The sequence below is a fragment of the Podarcis filfolensis genome (assembly GCF_964270895.1).
Source record: "Podarcis filfolensis genome assembly, chromosome: 3".
Classification (NCBI taxonomy): domain Eukaryota; kingdom Metazoa; phylum Chordata; class Lepidosauria; order Squamata; family Lacertidae; genus Podarcis; species Podarcis filfolensis.
In genome coordinates, this window is record NC_139606.1 from 122,167,910 (window position 1) to 122,195,781 (window position 27,872).

The window sequence follows — 27,872 nt, forward strand, 5'->3', positions numbered from 1 at the left end:
ACAGAAATGCCATAATAAAGGCAGCCCAGCCAATAATCTGGGAGCTGCCAGATGGGTCTGGCATGACTTGTTTTCGAGAAACCCCTGCAGCTCAGCAGGTCCTGGAGATCGGAATTCACTTGAAGAAGCCAGGTGTCCAGTTACTCCCACTTTTCCGATCCTGGACTTCAGCGCCCTCCTTACATCATTTATTCTTTGATTACTAGGTTGGGCATCACTTTCCTTATGCAGCCACACTGTTTTCCTTAGATGCCTCTCACTTTTCTTTCCTGTTGGGACTGCCTGCATTTGGGCCTTCAATATTTCACCTTGAAGAAGCTCCCATTTCTTTTAGCATTTCAGAACATAGGATCTCGCCCAGTATCTCCTTAAGCCTTTTAAAATTGGCCACCTTAAAGTGAATTCCTGACTACACTCAGCTTTCGTTTCCCTCTGTCTCAGGAAACCTCAAGAGGACATGATCACTTCCGAGTTTCCCAGTACTTCCACTTTGTTGATCAGTTCCCATCTGTTGGTGAGGACCAGGTCCAAGAGAGATGATCCCCTTCTTGTTTCTTCCGCCTTCTGGGTCATGAAATTGTCAGTGAGGCAATTCCGCATGGTCTCTTTCCATAGACCAGGGCTAGAGGCTTCCATCTCTTTCTTCTTCCTTTTTTCCTGTTAATGGAAGTTCAGAGTCGGGGCTGTGCTGCAGTCCAGCCCTGGCTCCTAGCAAGACTCAGCCACGCTTGCTCAGGAAACATTTCTCTTCTCCTGACCATGTATCAGTCTGATAACAGACCAATATGTTTGCTTGGTAGGCTTTGCTAGCACCTCTAGATTGGACCATCAGAACTTGGCAGAAAACGAAAGGATTCCTTCCGATCTCTTGGAGGCTTCATGAGAGCCCAGATGGATGAGCAAGCCTCAGCTGGCCCTGAAGCAGGAGGAGGCCCTGCCCTCCAAACTGGGAGCAGTGGGAGATTTGGGGGAAATTCAGAGCAGAAGATCCCAAGTGAGGAGGACACCCTCTGCTCAGAGGTGCAGAGCCAGCAGTTGAGACAGTTCTGCTCCCAGGAGGCCAAAGGACCCCGAGAGGCTTGCGGCCGACTCCACCACCTCAACTGTTGGTGGCTGAAGCCAGAAAGTCATACGAAAGCTCAGATGCTGGACCTGGTGATCTTGGAGCAGTTCCTGGCTGTCCTTCCGCTGGAGATGGAGAGCTGGGTGAGGGAATGTGGAGCGGAGACCACTTCCCAGGCTGTAGCCCTGGCTGAAGGTTTCCTCCTGAGTCAGGCGGAGGAGAGGAAGCAAGCAGAGCAGCAGGTGAGAGAGACTTTCCTCTGGAAACTCCCAAGGGGCTCCAGGCAAGACAGGGAGCCTTCCAAGATGCTCTCCTAACGGCTCGCCCTCTTTGGAGAAGCAAGGGATGAGATCTGCTCCCCTAAAGTGTTTGCTCCGATCTTTCCTTTTCTAATCCTTCTCCCCATTCTCTGTTTTAAATCCTTGTTACTCTTTTAGGAAAAGGGTCTCTTTGCGGAAATGGGCCTGGATTCCTGTGAGGCAGAAAAGACTCCGTTGGACGCCAGAGGGAGGCCACTGGGTAAGGAGGAACTCGTCTTTCTTCTCATTCTGTGGATCTTGAAACTAATCTTTGGGTTCTGTTCACATTTGGGGGGGGGGAGGCACTTGGGGCCAAGAGCCCAAAGGGGGGGGAGAGATATATTTTGACAGAACAAAAATTTGAAATGGGTACAATGTCAAAATGCACTCAACAAGCAAGACCTTTTCCATGGCACATCTATGGCACTTATCTCTAAGTGCTGAACCTCTAGTTACAGGTAGGTAGCCGTGTTGGTCTGCCATAGGCGAAACAATATTAAAAAATTCCTTCCTGTAGCACCTTAGAGACCAGTTTGTTATTGGTATGAGCTTTCGTGTGCATGCACACTTCTTTAGATACACTGAACCAGACTTCTGAAAGAGACTTCTGTTTCAGTGTATCTGAAGAAGTGTACATTCACACAAAAGCCCATACCAATAACAAACTTAGTTGGTCTCTAAGGTGCTACTAGAAGGAATTTTTTTATGGTGAACCTCTGAGAGACGCAGGAGCTGATGGCTTGCCATTGACTTTTGTCTTTTGCAGGTGAGAGATGGATGCCCCCCAGACCTCCTCATCCATCTTTTCATGAGAACGGAGGAGAAGCAGCAGCTGTGGAAACAGATCTGGTATGGGGAAAGAGCTTTGTGGGGAAAGAGTCAGAGGAGTGGGGCAGCCAGGGAGCCTCTGGGCCGGAAAGAATTTCTCCTCCTCTTGGCTTCTGTCAAAGCCTCGGTCCTGAACAAAGATGGACAATGCCATTCGAGAAGCTCTATGTGCTGACAGGAATGAACAGCCATCTCTCCTTAACTGGGCTTCGGAATGTCACTTTTATTATTATGATTTATCATTAGCTGCAGGTATATTTCTATATTGATCGTTAGATGCCAAAATCTAATCAGGCTTTTAAGCAGTTGAGAAGCCATAGCAAACAGTGGCCGGGATTCACCTCAGCAGCCCCATCAGCTGTACAAGGGGATTCCCCTCCTCCCTTTTTTTATAAAATAATATTTATTACTTTTAAACCTTACAAAAAGGAGAAAAGAAAAGAAAAAAAGCAAAAGCAAAAGAAAGAAAAAACAATACAGTTCAATATATAAACAATACTCAACACAACATTAACACATTAAACAAAACGAAAGCAAAAACAATTCAAAAAACACACATCATACCATCTCAATACCCTCTCTTTCATTTCCTTGTTTCATCGACCTCCTCTCACCTCCCTTTTTGTATTCCATTTCTATTAATTATTTCAGCAAATCCTTTCCATCTTTCTCTATTTTCTGTCATCTGGTTATCTGAACATATTTTAACCTTATTTTCCATTAATGCTATAGTACTTATTTATGCTTACAGTGGTGCCCCGCAAGACGAATGCCTCGCAAGACGGAAAACCCGCTAGACGAAAGGGTTTTCCGTTTGCGATGTGCTTCGCAAGACGAATTTCCCTATGGGCTTGCTTCGCAAGACGAAAACGTCTTGCGAGTCTCGCCATTTTTTTTCCGCTTTCCCCCCCTTTTTCAAAGGCGCTAAGCCACTAATAGCCTTTTAGCAGCTTAGCCGCTAATCCTTTAATAGCCGCTAATCCGCTAAATCGCTAATAGCGCTAATCCTCTTAGCCGCTAATGGGGTTGCTTCGCAAGACGAAAAAACCGCTAGACGAAGAGAATCGCGGAACGGATTCTTATTGTCTTGTGAGGCACCACTGTAATTCCTTATAACATTTCTACTAAAGCCGTATAATTCCATTCCAACATTTTTCTAACACTCATTAATTTTACATTATTTCCATATATAGACTTTAAACTTTTTCCAATATTCTTCCACCGTCTCTTCTCCCTGGTCTTGGATTCTGCCAGTCATTTCCGTCCATTCCATCTAGTCCATCAACCTGGTGATCTTCTGTCCGAGGCTCTTAACACTTCTCCAAGTCCCTTCTGCAGGTCTTCTTCATATTTATACATGCACTTTACTTTGTCTTCTCCTGATCTTGTTCTTATTTTCCTTCCTTTGATGCTGAAGAATAGATCTCGGGGAAATTCCCACCTAGCAATGTTTTTATTCCTTCTCGACAAGTCAGCCAAATCTCCATAGTTAAAACTAAGATTCAAAAGATATTTCAGGACGTATTTCAAAGTTCCTCCAAATCTGGCGGTCCCCACAACTCCAGTCTCCTCCTGACCCAAGTCCAGGTCCCAAAGGTCAGTAAATCCCTGCATGAAGGGATCTATCCAACTTTCCTTCTCCAGTCCAAGTGGGGCTCCAATCCTCAAAATCTGACTTTCTCTAAATTCAATCATAAAAAGCATCAACTTATAGTCATCAAATTGCATCTGTAAGGCTGGGGCTCTCTCCCTCTCCACTTGTGCTACTTTAGGTTCAACAACAACAACTTTCTCCCCCGCCTTCTCCACAATTTGCCATGTCAAAGTAGATCCCTGTATCGATTCCTGAATAGTTTCTGTATTAATATTCACTTTTTGTCCCAAATTAGTCACTTTTTGTTCCAAGTTATCAATTTTTATAGTCATCGCATCCATCTTCTTATGGAGCTGTTCCAGTGAATCATTTATCTTACATAATGCAACCACTAAGGCTTCTTCTGTCAACATTCTTAACGCTCCAAGGTCAATCCCAGATTCTCACAGTTTTTTATCTTGCAGCTGGAAATTCCCCCAGCTCAGCTCATGTAACAATTTCAAAGGCTTCCTCTAGGGGGAAACAATTTCTATTTGTATCAATCCTTTTAAGCACAGTTCAAGCAATAAATTTAGTTTCAATTTTCAGTTACTTTTACTCCTTTCTAAACGCAGAAGAAGACAATGGAAACAATGTATTTCTCTTATTTAACTAGCTGTCAACAAACGATCTATTCACAGTCAATGAGCATTTCCAAAATGTCAGTCTTACTAGCAGCCCATTTCCAGGTTCAGAGCGGTGGTAATTTGACTTTCTTCACTCTCTCCTGCAGGCTTACACGATCCAAAATTTCCCCCCTCTTCTCCTGCTTCCAAGGGGGGTTTAATAATTTTAGCCGATGGAAGTTTAATCCTTTACGGAAGGCTTTCCAAGACTTTAGCTTGCAGCCTCTTTGCTTCAGTCTATTTACAAAAGGGGAAGGCGGACTTCCTGTTTGAAACCTCCCCGTTTCGGTTCCAAATTAAGACGTTTAAAAATCCAATTTTCCGTTCTACTCACGGGTAGTTGTTTTAAGATCAAATTGTCCACAGGAAAAAGTCAGCACTCTCTGGCAACAGCAATGCGGCTTCACTCCGTGAAAGAAGCAGTCAATTCGAAGCACCGTGCCGCTCACCCCACGTCGCTCCGGATCCCTGAAACCAGGTTTCCCCGCGAGTAGGGGAGGCGCAAAAGGTGCCAGCCGAATCCCACGTTCACAGGCTTCTCCCGCCTGTGATTTTTTGTGGGTCCCCGCCTTTGCCGTGGCAGCCAGACCCTAATTTCCACGAAGCAAATTCCTCCCGATCAGAGGAATTCAGCCATTACCGGAGGCGCTAACCTGGAAGTGGGGATTCCCCCCCTCCCTGTCTCTGTGCCCCCATGAGCCCCTTGAAGTTGGCTGTAGGGCAGAGGGAGGGTCCCATCACCGCCCAAGCATCGCACAGCGGGAGTAGGGAAGGGATCGTTCTGTCTGGCAGACAGGAATACTTCCACAGACAGAATAATTTGAAGAACAGCATGTGGAGTTCCACCCATTCACACAAAGATTAATACCCATCATTAAAATGCACAGTAAAATAAATGATTGAAATGCTAAAATAGGCATCCAGACCTAAAACGTGCAGCAAAATAATCCCATTAAAAGAACACAACAATGAACGGGCAGAAAACAACTGAGCAATGTGTAGTAGATAATCTTTATGCTATCTCAGAAGAGGACCTTTTTCCTTTTCCTTCAGGGTCCTCTGTGCTTTGAAGATGTCGCTGTGTATTTCACAGAGGAGGAGTGGGCGTTGCTGGATCCTGACCAGAGAGCTCTGCATAAGGAAGTCATGGAGGAGAATCGTAGGATTGTGGACTCTCTCAGTAAGGCTTCCTGCTGGATCATAGTATCTGTTTTGAAATACACACACACACACACACACACACACCCCTACCTCCACCTGTGAGAATCCTGCAATATTTTGCTGGCGCTTGACAGCATCTGGGATTCTCCTTCCCCACAGCTCACCTTGAATCTACTGTTCTGTCTGCGAATATTCTTGCCCCACATATGCCTTTTTAAACTATGACCAGGCTGGTCTGAGCTGCCCAGACCTTCTTGAATGTAACCTTCCATGTGTTGGCAGAAGTAGCAGCTTCTGTGAGGTTTTCTGCTTTTGCTTCTGTCACTTTCTGGTTGACCAAAGAGACAACTGGCCTTGCAGATGGAGGAGATTCCACGATTAGGTCAAACAAAATCCACCCTGGAAGATGCCAGGCTGTTTGAATCTCAGGTTCCCATCAATCTGTGTGTCACTGACAGTCAACAAAGGCAGTGAACCCTGTAGTAAGACCTCAGATCTAACTTCCTTACGTTCTTCATCTATCACAAACATTCATTAGCAGTCTTCCATAATTTGGGGCTCCATTTCTTCCTGAGGCTCTAATCAGTTTCTCTCTTTGTTGCAGGTGCTGATGGATTGGAAATTATGAACAAGGGGAACCGTGACAACATTCACACAGTGGGGAAGTTGTATAAATATTTGGAGTGTGGAGAGAGTTATAGTCTGAGCTCCCATTCTACTTCCCATAAAATATATCCTATTGGGACAAATCATTATCGGTACTTGGAAGATGGTAAGACGGTTCGTCAGAAGACATTTCTCACTTTCCCTAAAACAACTCAAAGCAGGGAGAAACCCCATCAGTGTTTGAAATGTGGGAAGAGCTTCAGTCACAAGGCTGTGCTCAAGGCCCATCAAAGAATTCATACAGGAGAGAAACGCTATAAGTGCTTGGAATGTGGAAAGAGCTTCCGGCAGAAAGCTAAGCTCACAGATCATCAAAGAATTCATACAGGGGAGAAACCATACCAGTGCTTGGAATGTGGGAAGAGCTTCAGTCGGAAGGACCATCTCATATCCCATCAAAGTATTCATACAGGGGAGAAACCATATCAGTGCTTGGAATGTGGAAAGAATTTTAGTCGGAAAGATACCCTTACTTCACATGAAAGAATTCACAGAGTGGAGAAACCATATAAATGCTTGGAATGTGGAAGGGGGTTCATTAAGGGCTGGCAGCTCACTTCCCATCAAACAATTCACACTGGGGAGAAACCCCATCAATGCTTAGAATGTGGGAAGAGCTTCACTCGCAAGAATAGTCTCACTTCCCATCAAAGAATTCATACAGGGGAGAAACCCTATAAGTGCTTGGAATGTGGAAAGAGCTTCAGGCAGAAAGCTAAGCTCACAGATCATCAAAGAATTCATACAGGGGAGAAACCATATCAGTGCTTGGAATGTGGAAAGAATTTTAGTCGGAAGGATGCCCTTACTTCACATGAAAGAATTCACAGAGTGGAGAAACCATATAAATGCTTGGAATGTGGAAGGGGGTTCATTAAGGGCTGGCAGCTCACTTCCCATCAAACAATTCACACTGGGGAGAAACCCCATCAGTGCTTAGAATGTGGGAAGAGCTTCACTCGCAAGAATAGTCTCACTTTCCATCAAAGAATTCATACAGGGGAGAAACCATATCAGTGCTTGGAATGTGGAAAAAGCTTTAGTCGCAAAAATAGTCTCACTTCCCATCAAAGAATTCATACAGGGGAGAAGCCATATCAATGCTTGGAATGTGGAAAGAGCTTCAGTAGGAAGAGACCTCTCACTTGCCATCAAAGAAGTCATACAAGGTATGAACCCTATAAATGCTAGGAGTGTGGAAAGAGCTTCAATCGGAGGTCCTTTCTCATTTCCCATCAGAGAATTCATACAGGGGAGAAACCATATCAGTGCACAGAATGTGGGAAGAGCTTCACTCGCAAGAATAGTCTCACTTCCCATCGAAGAATTCATACAGGGGAGAAACTATATCAGTGCTTGGAATGTGGAAAGAACTTCAGTCAGAAGGGACATCTTACTTCCCATCAAACAGTTCACCGTGAGGAGAGCCTATATCAATACTTGGAATGTGGAATGAGCTTCAGATGGAAGAAAAATCTCACTTTCCATCAAGGAACTCACAGCAGGGAGAATCATGGTATTTGAAGATGGGTCTCCTATCTCCTCTCAATCTCCTCTTTTCTGGGCTAAGCCTACCCAGCTCCTTCTCTCGTTCCTTAAAAGGCTTGGTTTCCAAATGCTTGATTATATTGGTCACCCTTCTCTGCACAGATTCCAACTTCTCAATATCCTCCTTTGATTGTGACATCCAGAATTGAGCACAGGACTCCAGGTGTGGTCTGACCAAGGTAGAAAGGAACATAGCATTACTTCCCATGACCTGGACATTAGACGTCTGTTGAGATAGCCTGAAATAGCATTAGCTTATTTTGCTACGGACTCACCTTGTTGACTCATGTTAAGCTTTTGGTGTCCTAAGACCCTTAGATCCTTTTCACATATGCTGCTGGCAAGCGTAGTGTTTCCCATAGAATTGTAGAGGTCTAATGGACTTAGAGACATCACCTTGCCAACAAAGGTCCGTATAGTAAAAGCTATGGTTTTCCCAGTAGTGATGTATGGAAGTGGGAGATGGATCATAAAGAAGGCTGATCGCCGAAGAATGGATGCTTTTGAATTCTGGTGCTGGAGGAGACTCTAGAGAGTCCCCTGGACTGCAAGAAGATCAAACCTCTCCATTCTGAAGGAAATCAGCCCTGAGTGCTCACTGGAAGGACAGATCCTGAAGCTGAGGCTCCAAGACTTTGGCCACCTCATGAGAAGAGAAGACTCCCTGGAAAAGACCCTGATGTTGGGAAAGATGGAGGGCCCAAGGAGAAGGGGACGACAGAGGATGAGATGGTGGGACAGTGTTCTCAAAGCTACCAGCATGAGTTTGACCAAAGTGCGGGAGGCAGTGGAAGACAGGAGGGCCTGGCGTGCTCTGGTCCAGGGGGTCACAAAGAGTCGGACAACACTAAACGACTAAACAACAACAACAATGGTCTTACTGGACCACAAGCTGAACATGAGTCAACCGTCTGATGGCATCCAGCATGGAATGTGTCCCTCCGTTTTTCAGCATTTTTAGTAGTTTAGCAGTCTCTGCTCTTTGAGGAAGGTGGAGTGGATGTCTGAAACTCAATGTCAAACTGAAACTCAATCCAGATAAGATTGAGGCAGTTAGTGGGTGGTGCCCTAGACCAGATGGCTGGGAGATGGCCAGCTCTTAAAAATTCTTTTAAAAAATTAAATACACGATAACTTTAACCTTTCCAAAACATAAAAAATATCAAGGTTCAGACCTTCAGACCTCCCCGTCATGGGTTCCAGTTCTAAAGATTCTACCTTTTCCTTTTTTCCTGCATCTTTTACCATTACCCATCTACAGTGGTACCTCGGGTTACATATGCTTCAGGTTACATACACTTCAGGTTACAGACTCCGTTAACCCAGAAATCGTATCTCGGGTTAAGAACTTTGCTTCAGGATGAGAACAGAAATCGTGCTCCGGCGGCGAGGTGGCAGCAGGAGGCCCCATTAGCTAAAGGTTTAGCTTCAGGTTAGCTTCAGGTTAAGAACGGACCTCCGGAACGAATTAAGTACTTAACCCGAGGTACCACTGTATTATGTAATCATAGTAACCAAAGCTGAGTTCACATTACAAGTGTCCTTGTATCCCTGCCCATGATTTTAACTGTCTACAGTGGTCTTTCAAGTATACAATAAAATTATTCTAGTCTTTTAAAAATACTTGTTCTTCCTGGTTTCTGATCTTTCCCCTTAGTCTCGCCATTTCTGCGTATTCCATTAGTTTGGTCTGCCGCTCTTCTTTAGTCTTCTTTAGTCTTCTTTCCATCTCTGGGCCAAAAACATTCTCACTGCCGTCATTGCATACATAAACAGTCCTTTATTTTCTATTAAATAATTTTTATTGGCTTACAACAAAAACAAAAACACATAATAATTTCACATCCAATTTTTCACAAATTATCACAGTGCTTCTTTAAATCCCTCTAGCGTTATCTGTCCCTCACTTATACTTTCCAGATATTCCACAAATTTTCCCCAGTCCTCGATGAACTTTTGGTCTCTTAAATATCTAATCTTCCCAGTCAATTTATCCAACTCAGCATAGTCTAACAGCTTCATTCTCCATTCTTCCATCGTCGGTATTTCCTGTTGTTTCCATTTCTGGGCCAGTAACACTCTTGCAGCTGTCACTGCATATTGGAAAAATTTACAGTCCTTTCTCTTTATCTCATTTCCTAATATTCCTAACAGAAAAGCCTCTGGTTTCTTTATAAATGTATATTTTAATATCTTCTTCATTTCATTATATATCCTTTCCCAGAAGCCTTTCACTTTCTTACATTCCCACCACATATGGTAAAAAGAACCTTCTTTATCTTTACATTTCCAACACCTATTACATGGATTATACATTTTCGCTAATTTTACCGGTGTTATGTACCATCTGTAAAACATTTTCATAACATTTTCTTTTAACGCCATACATGCTGTAAATTTTAAATTTTCTTTCCATAATCTTTCCCAATCCTCAAATTGTATGTTGTAACCAAAATCTCTGGCCCAATGTATCATTACCGACTTAGCTTCTTCATCCTTCAAATTCCATTCTAGCAACAACTTATACATTTTGGATAAAATGTTGAAGTCGTTATTTATTATTTCTATCTGAAATTTTGAATCCTTGTCTGCATAACCACATTATTTGATATCTTTCCTAAACATTTCATTTATTTGAAAATAATGCAACCAGTCATATACATGTTCTTTAACCTGTTCATATGGTTTCATTTTCCATTTTCCTCCTTCTTTAAATAACAATTGGCCATATGTAATCCAATTACCTCTCATATTAACAGTCCCTTATTTTCTTTGGTAATTCATCACATATTATACCTAACAGAAAAGCCTCTTAAACACTTTCTTCAACTCAGTGCATATTATTTCCCAGAACGCTTTTACCACTCCACAGGACCACCACATATGATAAAAGGTACCTTCTTTCCTTTTACATTTCCAGCACAAATTTGAGCTGGTTCTATACATTTTTGCAATTTTATTCAGTTTTAGATACCAACAATACATCATTTTCATATAGGTTTCTTTCAACAGAACAGCAAGCCGTAAACTTCAAATCCTCATTCCATAACTTTTCCCATGATAAAAATTGTATATTATAACCATCACTGCCCATCACTGATCTAACTTCATCATTTTTAGTATACCATTCTAGAGAGATGGCCTGCTCTTGATGGGGTTACACTTCCTCTGAAGGAGCAGCTTCATAGCTTGGGGGTTCTCCTGGATCCTTTGCTGTCACTCAAGACTCAGGTGGCCTCCGTGGCCCAGAGTGCCTTCCATCAGCTTCGGCTGGTGGCCCAACTACGCCTCTGTCTGGACAGGGATCACCTAACTACTGCTGTTTATGCTCTGGCAACCTCAAGGTTAGCTTACTGCAATGCGTTACACGTTGGGCTGCCTCTGAAGACGGTTCGGAAACTGCAGCTGGTGCAGAATTCAGCGGCCAGGTTGCTCACCGGAGCAAGACGGTTTGAACATATTGCACCAATCCTGGTCCGACAGCACTGGCTGCCAATTCAGTGTGCTGGTTTTGACCTATTAAGCCTTAAACAGCTGTGGACCGGAATTCCTCAAGGACCGCCTCTCTCCCTATGAACCTACCCGGACCCTGAGATCATCTGAGGCCCTTCTTCATGTCCCTCCGCCTTGAGAGGTCCAGAGCGCGGCAGCACAGGAACGGGGCCTTCTCTGCAGTGGCTCCCCATATGAAGAATGCTCTCCCCAGGGAAGTGCCCCCAAGCGCCTTTGTTACACACCTTTAGGCACCGGGCAAAAATGTTCCTTTTTAACCAGGCCTTTGGTTGATTTGATTGACATCCTATGCCCTTTTAAAATGTGTTTGGCGGGAGGTTTTATTGCGTGGTTGGTTTTATTTTGTGAATTGCCCTGAAAGCCTGTGGGCATAGGGCGGTATATAAATTTAATAAAGAAGTAAAATGCCTCCTCCCAGGATTCTTTCCCCCTCTGGATAAACAGCTCCTGCTGAAGTTGGAGAGGGGTAGCGAGAGCGGCAGTAGCAGACCCAGCACCCCCCTCTTGCGCCCCAGAGGCGCTTGCTCTAAAGGGGAAGGGGAGGCAGCCCCCCTTTTCCTGCTCACACCAACATGTGGACCTTCCCTTCCCCTATTTGGTGAGGCAAGGACCCCTGGAAGGTCAGGTCCCGTCAAAGGCGAGTGGGGTGCAGAGCCCATCTCGCTTCAGGCTGAGGGAGCCCATGTTGGTCCGCAGACAGCTTTAGGCGGCAGGACTGAACCGCTTCTGGTGCAATGGGACACCATGAGAAGTGCCAGAGCGCACAGAAACACCACAGTGGTACCTATTTCTCTACTTGCGCTGGTGTGCTTTCGAACTGCTAGGTTGGCAGGAGCTGGGAGAGAGCAAGGGGAGCTCAATCATGGGGGTTGGAACCACAGACCTTCCGCTGGGCAGCCCAAGTCTCAGTGGCTTATAGACCACAGAACCCCCTGCGCCCCAAGACCTTCCCTTTTTTGGCGGGAAATTCCCTTATTCCAGCGCCATTTCCCGCTGCTATCCCAGATTGTTAGATATCCCATAGACTGTCCCTGGGACAGGTGAGGCTGCTGATCCCTTCTTTTCAAATCTGAAACGTGACAGCTATGGCAGGATCCTGGGCCGGGGGGGGGGGTCCCCTTTGGCGCGATGCACCTTCCTCAGAGCTCTTCCTGCATGGAGCCTCCATGGACAGAGCCAGTCTACCTTAGAGGGCAAAAGGCGCTCTCCTCCTGCTTGGGGGTGCCTGGGTGCCACTGTGGGCGTACGATCCATAGTTGTCAACCTTCCCTTCTTTGGCAGGAAATTCCCTTATTCCAGTGCCATTTCCCGCTGCTATCCCAGATTGTTAGACATCCCATAGACTGTCCCTGGGACAGGGGAAGCTGCTGATCCCTTATTTTCAAATCTGGAAGTGGACAGCTATGGCAGGATCCTGGGCCGGATGGGTCCCTTTGGCGCGATGCACCTTCCTCAGAGCTCTTCCTGCATGGAGCCTCCAGGGCCAGAGCCAGTCTACCTTAGAGGGCAAAAGGCGCTCTCCTCCTGCTTGGGGGCGCCTGGGTGCCACTGTGGGCGCAGGATCCTGGGCCGGATGGGTCCCTTTGGCATGATGCACCTTCCTCAGAGCTCTTCCTGCATGGAGCCTCCAGGGCCAGAGCCAGTCTACCTTAGAGGGCAAAAGGCGCTCTCCTCCTGCTTGGGGGTGCCTGGGTGCCACTGTGGGCGCAGGATCCTGGGCCGGATGGGTCCCTTTGGCGCGATGCACCTTCCTCAGAGCTCTTCCTGCATGGAGCCTCCAGGGCCAGAGCCAGTCTACCTTAGAGGGCAAAAGGCGCTCTCCTCCTGCTTGGGGGTGCCTGGGTGCCACTGTGGGCGCAGGATCCTGGGCCGGATGGGTCCCTTTGGCGCGATGCACCTTCCTCAGAGCTCTCCCTGGTTTCTGAGGAGTCCTGCATGGAGCCTCCATGGACAGAGCCAGTCTACCTTAGAGGGCAAAAGGCGCTCTCCTCCTGCTTGGGGGTGCCTGGGTGCCACTGTGGGCGCAGGATCCTGGGCCGGATGGGTCCCTTTGGCATGATGCAGCTGCCTCAGAGCTCTCCCTGGTTTCTGAGGAGTCCTGCATGGAGCCTCCAGGGCCAGAGCCAGTCTACCTTAGAGGGCAAAAGGCGCTCTCCTCCTGCTTGGGGGTGCCTGGGTGCCACTGTGGGCGCAGGATCCTGGGCCGCATAGGTCCCTTTGGCGCGATGCACCTTCCTCAGAGCTCTTCCTGCATGGAGCCTCCATGGACGGAGCCAGTCTACCTTAGAGGGCAAAAGGCGCTCTCCTCCTGCTTGGGGGTGCCTGGGTGCCACTGTGGGCGCAGGATCCTGGGCCGGATGGGTCCCTTTGGCGCGATGCACCTTCCTCAGAGCTCTTCCTGCATGGAGCCTCCAGGGCCAGAGCCAGTCTACCTTAGAGGTCAAAAGGCGCTCTCCTCCTGCTTGGGGGCGCCTGGGTGCCACTGTGGGCACAGGATCCTGGGCCGGATGGGTCCCTTTGGCATTATGCACCTTCCTCAGAGCTCTTCCTGCATGGAGCCTCCAGGGGCAGAGCCAGTCTACCTTAGAGGGCAAAAGGCGCTCTCCTCCTGCTTGGGGCGCCTGGGTGCCACTGTGGGCGCAGGATCCTGGGCCGGATGGGCCCCTTTGGCGCGATGCACCTGCCTCAGGGCTATTCCTGCACGGAGCCTCCAGGGCCAGAGCCAGTCTACCTTAGAGGGCAAAAGGCGCTCTCCTCCTGCTTGGGGGCGCCTGGGTGCCACTGTGGGCGCAGGATCCTGGGCCGGATGGGTCCCTTTGGCGCGATGCACCTTCCTCAGAGCTCTTCCTGCATGGAGCCTCCAGGGCCAGAGCCAGTCTACCTTAGAGGGCAAAAGGCGCTCTCCTCCTGCTTGGGGGTGCCTGGGTGCCACTGTGGGCGCAGGATCCTGGGCCGGATGGGTCCCTTTGGCGCGATGCACCTTCCTCAGAGCTCTTCCTGCATGGAGCCTCCAGGGCCAGAGCCAGTCTACCTTAGAGGGCAAAAGGCGCTCTCCTCCTGCTTGGGGGCGCCTGGGTGCCACTGTGGGCGCAGGATCCTGGGCCGGATGGGTCCCTTTGGCATGATGCACCTTCCTCAGAGCTCTTCCTGCATGGAGCCTCCAGGGCCAGAGCCAGTCTACCTTAGAGGGCAAAAGGCGCTCTCCTCCTGCTTGGGGGTGCCTGGGTGCCACTGTGGGCGCAGGATCCTGGGCCGGATGGGTCCCTTTGGCGCGATGCACCTTCCTCAGAGCTCTCCCTGGTTTCTGAGGAGTCCTGCATGGAGCCTCCATGGACAGAGCCAGTCTACCTTAGAGGGCAAAAGGCGCTCTCCTCCTGCTTGGGGGTGCCTGGGTGCCACTGTGGGCGCAGGATCCTGGGCCGGATGGGTCCCTTTGGCATGATGCAGCTGCCTCAGAGCTCTCCCTGGTTTCTGAGGAGTCCTGCATGGAGCCTCCAGGGCCAGAGCCAGTCTACCTTAGAGGGCAAAAGGCGCTCTCCTCCTGCTTGGGGGTGCCTGGGTGCCACTGTGGGCGCAGGATCCTGGGCCGCATAGGTCCCTTTGGCGCGATGCACCTTCCTCAGAGCTCTTCCTGTATGGAGCCTCCATGGACGGAGCCAGTCTACCTTAGAGGGCAAAAGGTGCTCTCCTCCTTCTTGGGGGTGCCTGGGTGCCACTGTGGGCGCAGGATCCTGGGCCGGATGGGTCCCTTTGGCGCGATGCACCTTCCTCAGAGCTCTTCCTGCATGGAGCCTCCAGGGCCAGAGCCAGTCTACCTTAGAGGTCAAAAGGCGCTCTCCTCCTGCTTGGGGGCGCCTGGGTGCCACTGTGGGCACAGGATCCTGGGCCGGATGGGTCCCTTTGGCATGATGCACCTTCCTCAGAGCTCTTCCTGCATGGAGCCTCCAGGGGCAGAGCCAGTCTACCTTAGAGGGCAAAAGGCGCTCTCCTCCTGCTTGGGGCGCCTGGGTGCCACTGTGGGCGCAGGATCCTGGGCCGGATGGGCCCCTTTGGCGCGATGCACCTGCCTCAGGGCTATTCCTGCACGGAGCCTCCAGGGCCAGAGCCAGTCTACCTTAGAGGGCAAAAGGCGCTCTCCTCCTGCTTGGGGGCGCCTGGGTGCCACTGTGGGCGCAGGATCCTGGGCCGGATGGGTCCCTTTGGCATGATGCACCTTCCTCAGAGCTCTCCCTGGTTTCTGAGGAGTCCTGCATGGAGCCTCCAGGGCCAGAGCCAGTCTACCTTAGAGGGCAAAAGGCGCTCTCCTCCTGCTTGGGGGTGCCTGGGTGCCACTGTGGGCGCAGGATCCTGGGCCGGATGGGTCCCTTTGGCGCGATGCACCTTCCTCAGAGCTCTTCCTGCATGGAGCCTCCAGGGGCAGAGCCAGTCTACCTTAGCGGGCAAAAGGCGCTCTCCTCCTGCTTGGGGATGCCTGGGTGCCACTGTGGGCGCAGGATCCTGGGCCGGATGGGTCCCTTTGGCATGATGCAGCTGCCTCAGAGCTCTCCCTGGTTTCTGAGGAGTCCTGCATGGAGCCTCCAGGGCCAGAGCCAGTCTACCTTAGAGGGCAAAAGGCGCTCTCCTCCTGCATGGAGCCTCCAGGGCCAGAGCCAGTCTACCTTAGAGGGCAAAAGGCGCTCTCCTCCTGCATGGAGCCTCCAGGGCCAGAGCCAGTCTACCTTAGAGGGCAAAAGGCGCTCTCCTCCTGCATGGAGCCTCCAGGGCCAGAGCCAGTCTACCTTAGAGGGCAAAAGGCGCTCTCCTCCTGCTAGGGGGTGCCTGGGTGCCACTGTGGGCGCAGGATCCTGGGCCGGATGCGTCCCTTTGGCATGATGCAGCTGCCTCAGAGCTCTCCCTGGTTTCCGAGGAGTCCTGCATGGAGCCTCCAGGGCCAGAGCCAGTCTACCTTAGAGGGCAAAAGGCGCTCTCCTCCTGCTTGGGGATGCCTGGGTGCCACTGTGGGCGCAGGATCCTGGGCCGGATGGGTCCCTTTGGCATGATGCACCTTCCTCAGAGCTCTCCCTGGTTTCTGAGGAGTCCTGCATGGAGCCTCCAGGGCCAGAGCCAGTCTACCTTAGATGGCAAAAGGCGCTCTCCTCCTGCATGGAGCCTCCAGGGGCAGAGCCAGTCTACCTTAGAGGGCAAAAGGCGCTCTCCTCCTGCTAGGGGGTGCCTGGGTGCCACTGTGGGCGCAGGATCCTGGGCCGGATGGGTCCCTTTGGCGCGATGCACCTTCCTCAGAGCTCTTCCTGCATGGAGCCTCCAGGGGCAGAGCCAGTCTACCTTAGAGGGCAAAAGGCGCTCTCCTCCTGCTTGGGGATGCCTGGGTGCCACTGTGGGCGCAGGATCCTGGGCCGGATGGGTCCCTTTGGCGCGATGCACCTTCCTCAGAGCTCTTCCTGGTTTCTGAGGAGTCCTGCATGGAGCCTCCAGGGCCAGAGCCAGTCTACCTTAGAGGGCAAAAGGCGCTCTCCTCCTGCATGCAGCCTCCCACTGCTCTCCCAGATTGTTAGACATCCCGTCGACTGTCCCCGGGACAGGGGAGGCTGCTGGTCCCTTGACAGCTCTGGCCCTGCCTGCCTTGAGCCCTGGCCCCAGAGGCCAGAAAGTGCCAGCCCTCCAGGCCCCCCCGCCCTGCCTTCTGCCCTGCCCTCTTTCCCCCTCCGGCCCCCAGGCTCCCCCCAAAGGAGACCAGCTGGGCGCGCCCGGCTAGGCAAGGGTTACGAGCAGCTGAGCCGCCCTCCTAGAGAGGAGGGGAAATGGCGGGGGCGGGACCTATTAAGCCTTAAACAGCTGAGGACCGGAATTCCTCAAGGACCTCCTCTCTCCATATGAACCTACCCGGACCCTGAGATCATCTGAGGCCCTTCTTCATGTCCCTCCTCTCTGAGAGGTCCAGAGGGCGGCAGCACAGGAACGGGGCCTTCTCTGCAGTGGCTCCCCATTTGAAGAATGCTCTCCCCAGTGACGTTTGCCGGGTGCCTTTTGTTATACACCTTTAGGCACTGGGCAAAAACATTCCTTTTTAACTAGACCTTTGGTTGATTTGATTGACATCCTATGTCCTTTTAAAATGTAGTTGGGGGGAGGGTTTATTGGGTTGTTGTTGTTTTTATTTTGATGACTCTGTGGTTTTATATTCTGGTTTTATTTTGTGAATTGTCCTGAAAGCCTGTGGGCATAGGGTGGTATGTAAATTTAATAAATAAGTAAAATGTCTCCTTCCAGGATTGTTTCTTCCTCTGGATAAATAGGAGGCCCCATTAGCTAAAGTGCTGCTTCAGGTTAAGAACATTTTCAGGTTAAGAACGGACCTCCGGAACGAATTAAGGTCTTAACCTGAGGTACCACTGTAAATAAGTAGAATGTCTCCTCCCAGGATTCTTTCCCCCTCTGGATAAACAGCTCCTGCTGAAGTTGGAGAGGGGTAGCGAGAGCGGCAGTAGCAGACCCAGCACCCCCCTCTTGCGCCCCAGAGGCGCTTGCTCTAAAGGGGAAGGGGAGGCAGCCCCCCTTTTCCTGCTCAGTCCGACACGTGGACCTTCCCTTCCCCTATTTGGTGAGGCAAGGACCCCTGGAAGGTCAGGTCCCGGCAAAGGCGAGTGGGGTGCAGAGCCCAACTCGCTTCAGGCTGAGGGAGCCCATGTTGGTCCGCAGACAGCTTTAGGCGGCAGGACTGAACCGCTTCTGGTGCAATGGGACACCATGAGAAGTGCCAGAGCGCACAGAAACACCACAGTGGTACCTATTTCTCTACTTGCGCTGGTGTGCTTTCGAACTGCTAGGTTGGCAGGAGCTGGGACAGAGGAAGGGGAGCTCAGTCATGGGGGTTGGAAGCACAGACCTTCCGCTGGGCAGCCCAAGTCTCAGGGGCTTATAGACCACAGAACCCCCTGCGCCCCACGACCTTCCCTTTTTTTGCGGCAAATTCCCTTATTCCAGCGCCATTTCCCTCTGCTATCCCAGATTGTTCGATCTCCCATAGACTGTCCCCGGGACAGGGGAAGCTGCTGATCCCTTCTTTTCAAATCTGAAACGTGACAGCTATGGCAGGATCCTGGGCCGGGGGGGGGGTCCACTTTGGCGCGATGCACCTTCCTCAGAGCTCTTCTTGCATGGAGCCTCCAGAGCCAGAGCCAGTCTACCTTAGAGGGCCAAAGGCGCTCTCCTCCTGCTTGGGGCGCCTGGGTGCCACTGTGGGCACAGGATCCTGGGCCGGATGGGTCCCTTTGGCGCGATGCACCTTCCTCAGAGCTCTTCCTGCATGGAGCCTCCAGGGGCAGAGCCAGTCTACCTTAGAGGGCAAAAGGCGCTCTCCTCCTGCTTGGGGATGCCTGGGTGCCACTGTGGGCGCAGGATCCTGGGCCGGATGGGTCCCTTTGGCGCGATGCACCTTCCTCAGGGCTCTTCCTGCATGGAGCCTCCAGGGCCAGAGCCAGTCTACCTTAGAGGGCCAAAGGCGCTCTCCTCCTGCATGGAGCCTCCCACTGCTCTCCCAGATTGTTAGACATCCCGTCGACTGTCCCCGGGACAGGGGAGGCTGCTGGTCCCTTGACAGCTCTGGCCCTGCCTGCCTTGAGCCCTGGCCCCAGAGGCCAGAAAGTGCCAGCCCTCCAGGCCCCCCCGCCCTGCCTTCTGCCCTGCCCATCCCGGGGGGGCAGGGGGCTCCTCTTTCCCCCTCCGGCCCCCAGGCTCCCCCCAAAGGAGACCAGCTGGGCGCGCCCGGCTAGGCAAGGGTTAAGAGCAGCTGAGCCGGCCTCCTAGAGAGGAGGGGAAATGGCGGAGGCGGGTCTTCCGGAGCCCCTCCCTGGCCCCTCTGGCCTCCTCCGGTGAGTCTCCTCTCTCCCCTCGGGTCCTCTAGGGGGGGCTCCTGCAGGGAGGGGCAGGCAGGGCTTGGCCAAGGGGGGCAGCGAGGGGGTTTCTCCAGCTGGGGGTCCCCAGATGGTCTTGGACTACAACTCCCATCATCCCTGAGCCCTGGCCTGGCTAGCGGGGGGTGATGGGAGTTGTAGTCCAGCCACATCTGGGGACCCCCAGCTGGAGAAAGGCTGGTCCAGATGCTGGACTGAGGACCCCGCGGGGCCCCCCTTTCCAGCTCCGCCATGAAACTGCAGCCCAGACCGAAATCGCTCAGATCTGCCTCCCCCAGACTGAAGAGGAAGCCTTGGGGACTCGGAGGGGACCCAAAGGACATCTAGTCCATCCCTGCAATGCAGGAATCTCAGCTCAGTTCCCCATTGCAGGCGCCATCCACCTTCTGCTCAGAAACCTCCAAGGAAGGAGAGGCCGCCATCTCTCCTGGGGGTGACAGGGCCCAAGAGCTTAGTCGGGATCTCCTTTCTCCAGGAGGGGGGCTCAGGAGGTCTTGCATCCAAGAGGAGAGGCCATGGTGGGAAGGAGGGGCAGGGTGGTCTAATGGTTGGAGTGCCGGACTGAGACAGGGTTCGGTTCGCCACTCAGCCATGAAGCTCCCTGGGGGACCTTGGGTCAGTCACCATCTCTTCGCCTCGCCTTCCTCACAGGGTGAAATAGGGAGGAGGAGAATCACGTATTCCACCTTGAGATCCTGGGAAGATGAAAGTGGTCTGTACGTGTAATAAATAAATCCCAGGGTGCGAGTGGGGTGAAAGAGGCAGCCCCCTCCACGTGCTGAGAGTAAGTGGTAGACCCTCTCTCAACAGCCCCCTCTGCTCAAGCTAAAAGGTAAAGGTACCCCTGCCCGTACGGGCCAGTCGTGTCCGACTCTGGGGTTTCGTGCCCATCTCGCTTAAGAGGCCGGGGGCCAGCGCTGTCCGAGGACACTTCCAGGTCACGTGGCCAGCGTGACAAGCTGCATCTGGCGAGCCAGCGCAGCCCACGGAAACGCCGTTTACCTTCCCGCTAGTAAGCGGTCCCTATTTATCTACTTGCACCCGGGGGTGCTTTCGAACTGCTAGGTTGGCAGGCGCTGGGACCGAGCAGCGGGAGCGCACCCCGCTGTGGGGATTCGAACCGCCGACCTGATGATCGGCAAGTCCTAGGCACTGAGGTTTTACCCACAGCGCCAAATTCCCCTAGTCCCCTGGCAAGGAGGCTGGGTTGTTAAAGCACTCTAGGAATTGCGGGACAGAGCGCTCTCCTATCCACTCACCGCATCCTGAACAAACTACGGTTCCCAGGATTCTTGGGAGGAAGCCGTAGCTCTTGAAAGGGCTCTGGTCCTGCTTGGCAGATGCACCACGGGTCCGGGGTCTTCTTATTGGCCTTTATAATAATAATAATAATTTATTAGTTATACCCACCTGGCTGGGTTTCCCCAGCCACTCTGGGCGGCTTCCAACAAAAGAGTAAAAATACTTTAAAACATTAGTGATTCAAAACTTCCCTAAACAAGGTTGCCTTTAGAAACAAGGATCTTAGGAATAATAGGCCCAAATAAATAGGCTGTCTTCTTGTTTCTTTACTGCATCACAAAATGGGCAGAGATGTCCGCAGCCCGGGGTCAGGATGTGGGCTCTTGGTTCGTGAATCGGTTTAAACCAGGAACAAAGAGGAAGGAGGACAGAAGTGAGTGAGAGCGGTCCCTGTGACCCCCCATGCGCCAGGTCAGGAGCGCCTCTGGCTGGGCTGGGATTCAGCCTCCTCGAGAGTCATTTTCCTCCTCTTCCATCTGAAGTCTCTGGGTGAAGGCGGGAGGAGCCTGTGATTGACAGCAGAGCCAGGCCGGAGTGGGGGTGCAGTTCCTCCGAAAGGCCACCAGGGGCCGGAGCCTCTCTCTCTCTCTCTGATTGGCTGCCCAGCCAGTCAAAGGGGGCGGAGCCAGCACTTTGGGCGGGAAAATAAAAGGAGCCCTTTCTGAGGGAGTTTTTAGTCAGGGACAGAGAAGAGCAAATTATTGATCATTATTATGATTATTTTATCATTTATACCCCTCCCATCCGGCTGGGCTCCCCCAGCCACTCTGGGCAGCTTCCAGCACATATAAAGCCATAGTAAAACGTCGACCCTGAAAAGCGAAGCTTCCCCAAAGAGGGCCTTAAAGTGAGACAGGGCTCCTTTGGAGAGATAGAAGCAGAAATAGGGATCTGGAGAGGCCTGGACTGAGGGAGGAGAAGTGGCTCTGGATGGAGCCTCTCTGAGGAGAAGCTGGTCTCTGGCCAGAGGAAGAGCCGGTGGAGCCTCTGGGGAAGGCAGGCAGACAGGCAGACGGATGGACAGACGGGCGGCACATGGGGGGCTGAGTCTGGGGCAGGAGAGGGAGAAGCCGTGGGAAGACCCTCTGAACCAGAGCTGTCCACTTTCAGATTGGAAAAGAAGGGATCCGCAGCCTCCCCTGTCCCGGGGACAGTCGACGGGAGATCTAACAATCCGGGATCGCAGCGGGAAGCGGCGCTGGAATAAGGGCATTTCCTGCAAAAAAAGGAAAGGTTGACAGCTATGCTCTGACCGGGGTCTCCTTCCCGTCTGGAGGGGAGAAGGGGACCCCGAGGTCGGTGAGCTTCTTTGGAAAGACCTCCGCAGTGGCATTGCTCAGAGAACCGGGTCAAGGACGAAACAATATTGTGGAACAATAATGAACATTCAAATTTACAGAGACCATTCAACATGTACTACTCTGTTTAGGCCTGTGACAGCTTTCTGTTTAGTTTAATAATAACTTAACTTCTGCCTGAAAGAATGCCTCTCCTGACCCAACTTTCTCTCACCAACTTTTTGTGTTAAAAAAAAAAGCTTTTCTGGTTTGACCAACTCCTGCTTCAGACTGCAAATCACTAGGTTTTCCCTCACACAAGACCCGCACCCCCGACAGCCTGTGGCAAACGGTAGGAATTTGGTGGGTCAACGATAATGAGTCTGCGACATATTAGTTGGTGCTTAGCGGTGGGCTCTGCTCCAGAGGCTCTTCAGAGATTGGGGTCCAAGTGAACCCCTCATGTCAGCACCTTGAACGGAGCCCCATTGTTGTGGGGACTCCATGGGGAGGGGTAGACGCATGGATGCCCCCGGAGATCCTTGGAGAAAAAGGTGGGATAGAAATGCCATTAATAAAGAAAGGCAGCCCAGCCAGTCATCTGGGTCTTAGTAATCACAGCATCCTTTTCTCAGTCCTCACAGACTGACGGTTTAATTATCTGTTCTAGGACCTTCCCTGGTTGCCTGGTATCAATCTCAAGCTCACCGGTCGGTAGTTTTTCCTGTTTTTGAAGATGGGGACAACATTTGCCCCCCTCCAGTCTGCAGGAACCTCTCCTGTTCTCCAAGAATCCTCAGAGCTCTAGATGAAGGCTCTGAGCTTACATCCCCAAGCTCCTTCAGTACCTTGGATGAAAGTTCAGTCAGGGATATAGTGCAGTCCAGCCCTGGCTCCTAGCAAGACTCAGCCACGCTTGCTCAGGAAACATTTCTCTTCTCCTGACCAAGTATCAGTCTGATAACAGACCAATATGTTTGCTTTGTAGGCTTTGCTAGTACCTCTAAATCGGACCATCAGAACTTGGCAGAATGCAAAAGGATTCCTTCCGATCTCTTGGAGGCTTCATGAGAGCCCAGATGGATGAGCAAGACTCAGCTGACCCTGAAGCGGGAGGAGGCCCTGCCCTCCAAACTGGGAGCAGTGGGAGATTATGGGAAAACTCAGAGCAGAAGATCCCAGGTGAGGAGGACACCCTCTGCTCAGAGGTGCAGAGCCAGCAGTTGACGCAGTCCGGCTCTCAGGAGACCAAAGGACCCCGAGAGGCTTGCGGCCGACTCCACCACCTTGACTGTCAGTGGCTGAAGCCAGAAAGTCATACGAAAGCTGAGATGCTGGACCTGGTGATCTTGGAGCAGTTCCTGGCTGTCCTTCCGCTGGAGATGGAGAGCTGGGTGAGGGAATGTGGAGCGGAGACCAGTTCCCAGGCTGTAGCCCTGGCTGAAGGTTTCCTCCTGAGTCAGGCAGAGGAGAGAAAGCAAGCAGAGCAGCAGGTGAGAGAGACTTTCCTCTGGAAACTCCCAAGGGGCTCCAGGCAAGACAGGGAGCCTTCCAAGACGCTCTCCTAACGGCTCGCCCTCTTTGGAGAAGCAAGGGATGAGATCTGCTCCCCTAAAGTGTTTGCTCCGATCTTTCTTTTTCTAATCCTTCTCCCCATTCTCTGTTTTAAATCCTTGTTACTCTTTTAGGAAAAAGGTCTCTTTGCGGAAATGGGCCTGGATTCCTGTGAGGCAGAAAAGACTCCGTTGGACGCCAGAGGGAGGCCACTGGGTAAGGAGGAACTCGTCTTTCTTCTCATTCTGTGGATCTTGAAACTAATCTTTGGGTTCTGTTCACATTTGGGGGGGGAGGCACTTGGGGCCAAGAGCCCAAAGGGGGGGGAGAGATATATTTTGACAGAACAAAAATTTGAAATGGGTACAATGTCAAAATGCACTCAACAAGCAAGACCTTTTCTATGGCACATCTATGGCACTTATCTCCAAGTGCCGAACCTCTAGTTATAGGTAGGTAGCCGTGTTGGTCTGCCGTGGTTGGAAAAAGAAAAAAAATCCCTTCCAGTATCACCTTAGAGACCAACTAAGTTTGTTATTGGTATGAGCTTTCATGTGCATGCACACTTCTTCAGATACACTGAAACAGACTTCTGAAAGAGACTTCTGTTTCAATGTATCTGAAGAAGTGAGAGACGCAGGAGCTGATGGCTTGCCATTGACTTTTGTCTTTTGCAGGTGAGAGATGGATGCCCCCCAGACCTCCTCATCCATCTTTTCATGAGAACGGAGGAGAAGCAGCAGCTGTGGAAACAGATCTGGTATGGGGAAAGAGCTTTGTGGGGAAAGAGTCAGAGGAGTGGGGCAGCCAGGGAGCCTCTGGGCCGGAAAGAATTTCTCCTCCTCTTGGCTTCTGTCAAAGCCTCGGTCCTGAACAAAGATGGACAATCCCATTCAAGAAGGTTTATGTGCTGACAGGAATGAACAGCCATCTCTCCTTAGCTGGGCTTCGGAATGTCACTATTTATATGATTTATCAGTAGCTGCAGCTATATTTCTATATTGATCTAATCAGGCTTCTAAGCAGTTGAGAAGCTTCCAAGAAGTTGAGAAGCCGTAACAAACAGTGGCTGGGATTCACCTCAGCAGCCCCATCAGCTGTAGAAGGGGAATCCCCCTCCTCCCCCTCTCTGTGCCCCCATGAGCCCCTTGAAGTTGGCTGTAGGGCAGAGGGAGGGTCCCATCGCCCCCCAAGCATCGCACAGCAGGAGTAGAGAAGGGAGCATTCTGTCTGGCAGACAGGAATACTTCCACAGACAGAATAATTTGAAGTTACACCCATTCACACCCATTCACACAAAGATTAATACCCATCATTGAAATGCACAGTAAAATAAATCAACTGAAATGCTAAAATAAGCATCCAGACCTAAAACGTGCAGCAAAATAATCCCATTAAAACAACACAACAATGAATGGGCAGAAAACAACTGAGCAATGTGTAGTAGATAATCTTTATGCTGTCTCAGAAGAGGACCTTTTTCCTTTTCCTTCAGGGTCCTCTGTGCTTTGAAGATGTCGCTGTGTATTTCACAGAGGAGGAGTGGGCGTTGCTGGATCCTGACCAGAGAGCTCTGCATAAGGAAGTCATGGAGGAGAATTGTAGGATTGTGGATTCTCTCAGTAAGGATTCCTGCTGGACTTTAATATATGTTTTGAAATACACACACACACCCCTACCTACACCTGTGAGAATCCTGCAATATTTTGCTGGCGCTTGACAGCATCTGGGATTCTCATTCCCCACAGCTCACCTTGAATCTACAGTTCTGTCTGCGAATATTCTTGCCCCACATATGCCTTTTTAAACCATGACCAGGCTGGTCTGAGCTGCCCAGACCTTCTTGAATGTAACCTTCCATGTGTTGGCAGGAGTAGCGGCTTCTGTGTGGTTTTCTGTTTTTGCTTCTGTCGCTTTCTGGTTGACCAAAGAGACAACTGGCCTTGCAGATGGAGGAGATTCCATGATTAGGCCAAACAAGATCTTTTCCGGAAGATGCCAGGCTGTTTGAATCTCAGGTTCCCATCAATCTGTGTGTCATTGAGAGTCAACAAAGGCAGTGAACCCTGTAGTAAGACCTCAGATCTAACTCCCTTCCGTTCTTCATCTATCACAAACTTTCATTAGCAGTCTTCCATAATTTGGGGCTCCATTTCTTCCTGAGGCTCTAATCAGTTTCTCTCTTTGATGCAGGTGCTGATGGATTGGAAATTATGAACAAGGGGAACCGTGACAACATTCACACAGTGGGGAAGTTGTATAAATATTTGGAGTGTGGAGAGAGTTATAGTCTGAGCTCCCATTCTACTTCCCATAAAATATATCCTATTGGGAAAAATCGTTATCGGTACTTGGAAGATGGTAAGACGTTTCGTCAGAACACATTTCTCACTTTCCCTAAAAGAACTCACGGCAGGGAGAAACCCCATCAGTGTTTGGAATGTGGGAAGAGCTTCACTCGCAAGAATAGTCTCACTTTCCATAAAAGAATTCATACAGGGGAGAAACCCCATCAGTGCTTAGAATGTGGGAAGAGCTTTAGTCACAGGGCTGTGCTCAAGGCCCATCAAAGAAGTCATACAGGGGAGAAACCATACAAGTGCTTGGAATGTGAAAAGAGCTTCAAACTGAAGAGACATCTCACTTATCATCAAGCAATTCACAGTCGGGAGAGACCATATCAGTGCTTGGAGTGTGGGAAGAGCTTCAGTTGGAAGGACCGTCTCATATACCATCAAAGGATTCATATAGGGGAGAAGCCATATAAATGCTTTGAATGTGGAAGGGGCTTCAGGAAAAGGGTCCATCTTACTTCCCATCAAAGAATTCATACAGGGGAGAAACTATATCAGTGCTTGGAATGTGGGAAGAGCTTCAACCACAGGGGTCATCTCGCTTCCCATCAAAGTATTCATACAGGGGAGAAACCATATCAGTGCTTGGAATGTGGGAAGAGCTTCAGCCAGAGGGGTCATCTCACTTCCCATCAAAGTATTCATACAGGGGAGAAACCATATCAGTGCTTGGAATGTGGAAAGAATTTTAGTCGGAAGGATACCCTTACTTCACATGAAAGAATTCACAGAGTGGAGAAACCATATAAATGCTTTGAATGTGGAAGGGGCTTCGTTAGGGGCTGCCAACTCACTTCCCATCAAATAATTCATACAGGGGAGAAACCGTATCAGTGCTTGGAATGTGGAAAGAGCTTCAGGCAGAAAGCTAAGCTCACAGATCATCAAATAATTCATACAGGGGAGAAAACATATCAGTGCTTGGAATGTGGAAAGAGCTTTAGTCGCAAAAATAGTCTCACTTCCCATCAAAGAATTCATACAGGGGAGAAACCATATCAGTGCTTGGAATGTGGAAAGAGCTTCAGTCAGAAGTACCATCTCATATCCCATCAAAGAATTCATACAGGGGAGAAACCATATCAGTGCTTGGAATGTGGGAAAAGCTTTAATCACAAAAATAGTCTCACTTCCCATCAAAGAATTCATACAGGGGAGAAACCATATCAGTGCTTGGAATGTGGAAAGAATTTTAGTCGGAAGGATACCCTTACTTCACATGAAAGAATTCACCGTGTGGAGAAACCATATCAGTGCTTGGAATGTGGGAAGAGCTTTAGTCGACAGAATAGTCTCACTTCCCATCAAAGAATTCATACAGGGGAGAAACCATATCAATGCTTGGAATGTGGAAAGAGCTTCAGTCAGAAGGATACCCTTAGGACCCATCAAACAATTCACCGTGAGGAGAGACCATATCAGTGCTTGGAATGTGGAAAGAGCTTCAAATGGAAGAAAAGTCTCACTTACCATCAAGGAACTCACAGCAGGGATAATCATGGTATTTGAAGATGGGTCTCCTATGTCCTCTCAATCTCCTCTTTTCCAGTCTAAGCCTACCCAGCTCCTTCTCTCGTTCCTTAAAAGGCTTGGTTTCCAAATGCTTGATTATACTGGTCACCCTTCTCTGCACAGATTCCAACTTCTCAATATCCTCCTTTGATTGTGACATCCAGAATTGAGCACAGGACCCCAGGTGTGGTCTGACCAAGGCAGACGGGAACATAGTATTACTTCCCATGACCTGGACATTAGACGTCTGTTGAGATAGCCTGAAATAGCATTAGCTTATTTTGCTACTGACTCACCTTGTTGACTCACGTTAAGCTTTTGGTGTCCTAAGAGCCTTAGATCCTTTTCACATGTGCTGCTGGCAAACGTGGTGTTTTACATAGAATCATAGAATTGTATTTTTTTTTAACTTTTAATAAATTTTTATTCAATACGCATTAAAATACATACATAATCACGACAAAAGAAAATACAAAAGAGAAAAACAAATACATCTATCCAAGGAAAAGGAATTAGAGAATATTTTGTCTCTTTTCATATTTACAGTTATTTATACCTCTGTAAAATGCTATTCATGATAACACAGTGAAATGAAATGTAAGATATCAGAATAAAGAAAAAGGGAA

General features: G+C 50.1%; 2 protein-coding genes across 2 annotated transcripts; both read left to right on the forward strand.

The window, feature by feature from the left end:
* Positions 1-27,638, forward strand: LOC310758521 (uncharacterized protein). Its single transcript, XM_083605086.1, has 6 exons — positions 1-98; positions 22,439-23,319; positions 23,515-23,596; positions 24,058-24,140; positions 24,876-25,002; positions 25,574-27,638. Exons 2-6 carry the CDS (start codon positions 22,858-22,860, stop codon positions 27,241-27,243), a joined length of 2,424 nt encoding a protein of 807 aa, XP_083461212.1. The 5' UTR covers positions 1-98; positions 22,439-22,857; the 3' UTR covers positions 27,244-27,638.
* On the forward strand, positions 622-7,485 carry LOC310758559 (uncharacterized protein). The gene is made up of 6 exons (XM_083605192.1): positions 622-1,305; positions 1,501-1,582; positions 2,129-2,211; positions 5,503-5,629; positions 6,215-6,827; positions 6,912-7,485. Exons 1-6 carry the CDS (start codon positions 880-882, stop codon positions 7,465-7,467), a joined length of 1,887 nt encoding a protein of 628 aa, XP_083461318.1. The 5' UTR covers positions 622-879; the 3' UTR covers positions 7,468-7,485.
* Positions 27,639-27,872: the final 234 nt, after the last annotated feature.